This window comes from Alosa pseudoharengus, unplaced genomic scaffold, assembly GCF_046254945.1.
Source record: "Alosa pseudoharengus isolate Yale_2024_CS ecotype anadromous, Long Island Sound unplaced genomic scaffold, YU_APseudo_1.1 YU_APseudo_1.1_scf_4, whole genome shotgun sequence".
Taxonomy (NCBI): Eukaryota; Metazoa; Chordata; class Actinopteri; order Clupeiformes; family Clupeidae; genus Alosa; species Alosa pseudoharengus.
In genome coordinates this window covers 11230490-11235179 of record NW_027468774.1, presented here as the reverse complement: position 1 = coordinate 11235179, position 4690 = coordinate 11230490, and the positions used below count along the sequence as shown (strand labels likewise).

Genomic DNA, 4690 nt, shown 5'->3' with positions numbered 1-4690 from the left:
TACACACCCAGCTCTAAGGTTCTAGAGCTGACTACCCTCAGGAACCTCTACATGTTAGCATTGGCCCCTTCTTCTCTTCTTAGGGATATATGGCTTTCGGGTGAAATTTAATTTAATTGAACTGTTGGACATGCATTTTCAAAAGTTTAGAGGTCACATTTAAGTTAACCTGTAAAGGTTATAGTGGATTTTAGGTTCATCCTGAAATTACACCTGAAATCCAAATATCCCTGACTTTTTGTGAGTACTGTAGTGTACATTCCATACATTCGCTGAGAGTCTTTATTTACATTTATCAATTTAGCAGACACTATCCATTTTGTAGAATTTACAAACTTTGAAGTATATCAAGGGCCCATAGGATCCCTGAAAGTGTTGGTATACTAATGACTCAAACAACACAGAGAAAAAGAGTTTCTACATTTTTAATTATGGTCATGAGCAAAGAGAAAAAAAAGAAATTCGACATGAATGAGAGAAGGAGGTTGGACAAAGATACTGGATAATCTCATGTCACCGTGACATCCTCGGAACACTGATGCCATGGCAACGCCATTCTGATATCATCACTCACAAAAGTGCCTTCTACATTCTTTGGAGTTTTGGCAAACAGAAGCAAAGGCCTGTCTATGTGAACACATAACATGACTACAATCTCAACTAAACTAATCACTCTCTCATTTGCTGGGTAACAGCTTAAAACCACTGACAGACATGTGGGAACATCATATAGGAAAAAAGAGCAGAAGGGAAAAGATGCCTGTTCAGGTACTGAATGAAAGAGGACAGAGAGATGCATTTTGAAGATGGTTAGAGGTGACCCGGGTAGTGGGATGAGCTCGACACAGAGGCAGCCGAGACCAGGGTCACACTTAGGCCACGTCAGGCCCAGATAACGGATTACAGTCAAGAGGGACATAATACCATTTGTGTAGAGAGGTGTGTTTGGAGGATGGACAGAGAGAGAGGAGTGAGGGATGTAAAGAAAGAGAGAGAGAGAGAGAGAAAGAGAAAGTCTGAAGGTTCACGAGAGCCCCACTCTTCCTGCTGGCACAGGACACTAATGCCCAAGAGACTGGCACACAGACACCATGCCAGCCATTCACACACATGCACACACACATGCGCGCGCGCACAGACACACACACACACACACATTGGCGCGCACACACACACATGCACACACACACACACACTAAAATACATCTTTAGAAGTCATCTTAGGAAAATACTGTACATAACAAGAATAGCTCTGTATAAACATTAAAATAGTTCATTATCACAAGAAGAAGTCCTTTGAGTTCTAGCTTTTGGTCTGTGGACATGAGTGTAAATAAGAAAATTGTGTCTTGGTAGGACACTTCACCCAAAGCCATCATATTTACACCTTTTACATTCATCTGACAGCTGTCCACCAGGAGGCCTACCCAGGACCCTGGCATTTATTGGGATTTCTAGACTTCACCATGCAAGAAAAGAAAAAAAAAAACTACATAGTACATCTGAACAAAACCAAATGCATAAACAAACACATAAACAAAATATGACATGGTCTCTAAACAAATGACAACAAAGAGAAGAGGGTTGTGACTGTATGAAACATCATGTAAGATCAGATGAGTTGCAGAGATCATGTGATATTGCACTAGTTCAGGATGGCTGACGGACAAGACTTAAGACTTAAGACAGACATACAGTGTATTATGATCCTGATGTGGGCCTGAAACAAACACTACACACTGCACAGCGGGCACTGCTATGAGTCTGGCTCTGATCTGGCCCACGCGAGTGCCAGAGGGTCACATGAGAACACACAACACTGGTCCAGAGGTAGCTAGGGGTGCAGGCTGGAGAGGTCAGGTGCGTGTAGGTGAATCTCCAAAGCTATCATTATCAATCGCAAGTATCTACTCTTGGGATCAGTACACACACACACACACACACACACACACACACACACACACACACACACACACACACACACACACACACACACATCTATACATATGTGAACACAGACCCACCTACATACATTCCATACATTCGCTGAGTGTCTGTTTTTACATTTACATTTATCAGTTTAGCAGACACTTTTATCCAAAGTGACTTACAAGTTTTAAAGTAAAAGAGCTAGTCAGGGCTCAGTGTGGTAAGGTTCAGTATTGGAGCCAGCAGGTGATAGCGTGTGTGTCGTGTGCCATGTGTGTTTGTGTGTGTGTGTGTGTGTGTGTGTGTGTGTGTGTGTGTGTGTGTGTGTGTGTGTGTTTGTGTTTGTGTGTGTGTGTGTGTTTGTGTGTGTGTGTGTGTCGTGTGTATGTCGTGTGTATGTGTACATGAGGTGAGGAACTAAACACGTACGAAAAAGCAGCATTCAGCATTCAGGACGTGGGACCCTAACAGCTTCACACAGATCCCAACACACAGCTGTCATCCGCAAGGCTAACTTTCCCACAGAACAGCCATGCGGATCTGGGCCGGATCAGGGCCAGGCTATTTTCAGACGGATTGAGCCAGACGTGTGACAGATTGTTATCAGCACTTCATGAGGACGAGGTTACAGAGACATCATAAAACAACAACAGCAACTTTCCACCATGTCAATATGTACAGAGTGCACGATAACACAGGGAACACCAGGGGGCTATTTCACAAGGTAGGATTTCTGAGCCTGCAAGATAAACATGTAGAGAAAAACCCAGAGGAATCAAATATATATAGGGTGATACTCTGCTGTGTAAAGTAACTGTTTGTCATAGAAAAGTAGCGTATCTGATGTGACAGTGACCTCTCTAAAGCTGCAAACAGACCTTATGATTGTTTAGAAGCAGACATGTTAAACAGTGATGATGACTGAATCGGATTGTCTCGACTATTGTAAGAATCAAGTGTGCCACCCAAAGACACGTGATGATTCCTGTGGCAGCCGAACACCCACCGTGACTAGACTACCACAGATTACGTCAGATTACATTTGACTGTCACTGACATTCCATCGTTTTAAAATCAGGCTTAAAGGTGCCATGTGTAAGAATTGAGGTAAAAACATCCAAAAAATGAGCTACACGCATCAAAAGAATGAGAAAAAATAAGGGCGATGATGTAAAAAAAAAATGACAAGGTATAGTGCTGCAGAGATATCAACCTGAATTAGCATGCTAAATTACTAGCCACAGCCCGACAGGTGTCATAATACCAGTTTTGGCCATGGGAGGCGGTATGCGGGCAACATAACCACCAGCCAAACTGCAATACACGAATAACTCGCACGGCTTGTGGGCGTACTTGAACCAAAAGTAATTTACACATGGCACCTTTAAAGATCTTGTGGTCTGTTTGCAGCTCAAGAGTCAGAGCACAGAGCAGACATGTTCAGGAGCGGATTGGGGCCGGACGCTGACCACGTCCGGGCCGGATCAAAGGCAGGCGGATCCCAGAGTGAGTGCTGCTCTCTGGCTGATGAGGGCTGCCGAGAGTGCCGCGGTGCTGCTGTGCCCGTCAGTCTGAGTGCGTGCTGACCATCAGAGGAGGGTCTGGGTCTCTCACATCATTTCCTACAAAGCCCTGCCGAACACACTGTGAGGGAGGGGAGTTGTGGGGTCACGGTTAAAAGGTCAGAGTTCAGCAGTGTGTGTGTGTGTGTGTGTGTGTGTGTGTGTGAGTGGAGATGAAGGGTGGATGGGGTCTCTCAAGGGCTTTCACAGGGGCCCGTGCTGGACCGCATACTTGGCGATGACGTTCTGGCAGCGCCCCACTTCCTTCCGGAGCTCGGCCACTTCCTGTCTGAGGGCAGAGTTCTCCTTCTCCAGGAAGTTGGCGCGCACAGCGATCTGGTTCTCCTTGAGGCGGCGGGCGTCACGCGAGCGCTTGGCCGCCAGGTTGTTCTTCCGTCGCCGGGCCCAGTACTTTTCATCCTGCTCAAGAGATGCAGGGCAGGGTGGACGTCAGGAGGAGGCAGAGAGAGAGAGAGAAGAGGAGAGAGAGGGAGAGGGAAGGAGAGAGAGAGAAGAGGAGAGAGAGGGAGAGGAAAGGAGAGAGAGAGAAGAGGAGAGAGAGGGAGAGGAAAGGAGAGAGAGAGGGAGGGAAAGAGAGAGAGAGAAGAGGATAGAGAGAGAAGAGGAGAGAGAGGGAGAGGGAAGGAGAGAGAGAGAGAGGGAAAGATGGAAAGGGGGGAGAGAGGAAGGGAACGTGATGACAGTGAGGTAGACAGAGTGAGAGGAGAGAGGAGGATAGAGAGAGGGAAAGAGAGAGGAGAGAAAGAGGGGGAGAAAGAAAGCCTGTTAGATTACATAACAGCACTCAACCACAGCAGTCTCTCTGTGGAGAAAACTCTACTTACTGTACTCCAGCCCCCTCACACACACACACACACGCACACACACACACACGCACATACACACACACACACACGCACATACACACACACACACACACACACGCACACACACACACACACACGCACATACACACACACACAGTGAGAAACATACGCATGATAAATATAGATATCATTAAAATGAGCACTCTACTGTGCCCTCAGCCAACTCAGATCTGACACATCACTTCCACCAGTGAGAAATATTTATAAGCATAGACAGCAAAATACCAACCATGCTAAATTAAGTCTCATTTTATCACACTACTGCAAAGCTGCTCTTCTCCTCTCTCAGAGATGCTAGCCTGACTAGCCTAT

General features: G+C 46.0%; 1 protein-coding gene across 1 annotated transcript in view; it reads right to left on the bottom strand.

Moving 5' to 3' along the window:
- Positions 1 to 442: 442 nt before the first annotated feature.
- The window catches only part of hlfb (HLF transcription factor, PAR bZIP family member b), an 11921-nt gene continuing 7673 nt past the window's right edge, over positions 443 to 4690 (bottom strand). The window contains exon 4 of the mRNA XM_076264818.1: positions 443 to 3914. Coding sequence (XP_076120933.1) covers positions 3696 to 3914 — 219 coding nt within the window. The 3' untranslated portion in view covers positions 443 to 3695. The remainder of the gene's footprint in view (positions 3915 to 4690) is intronic.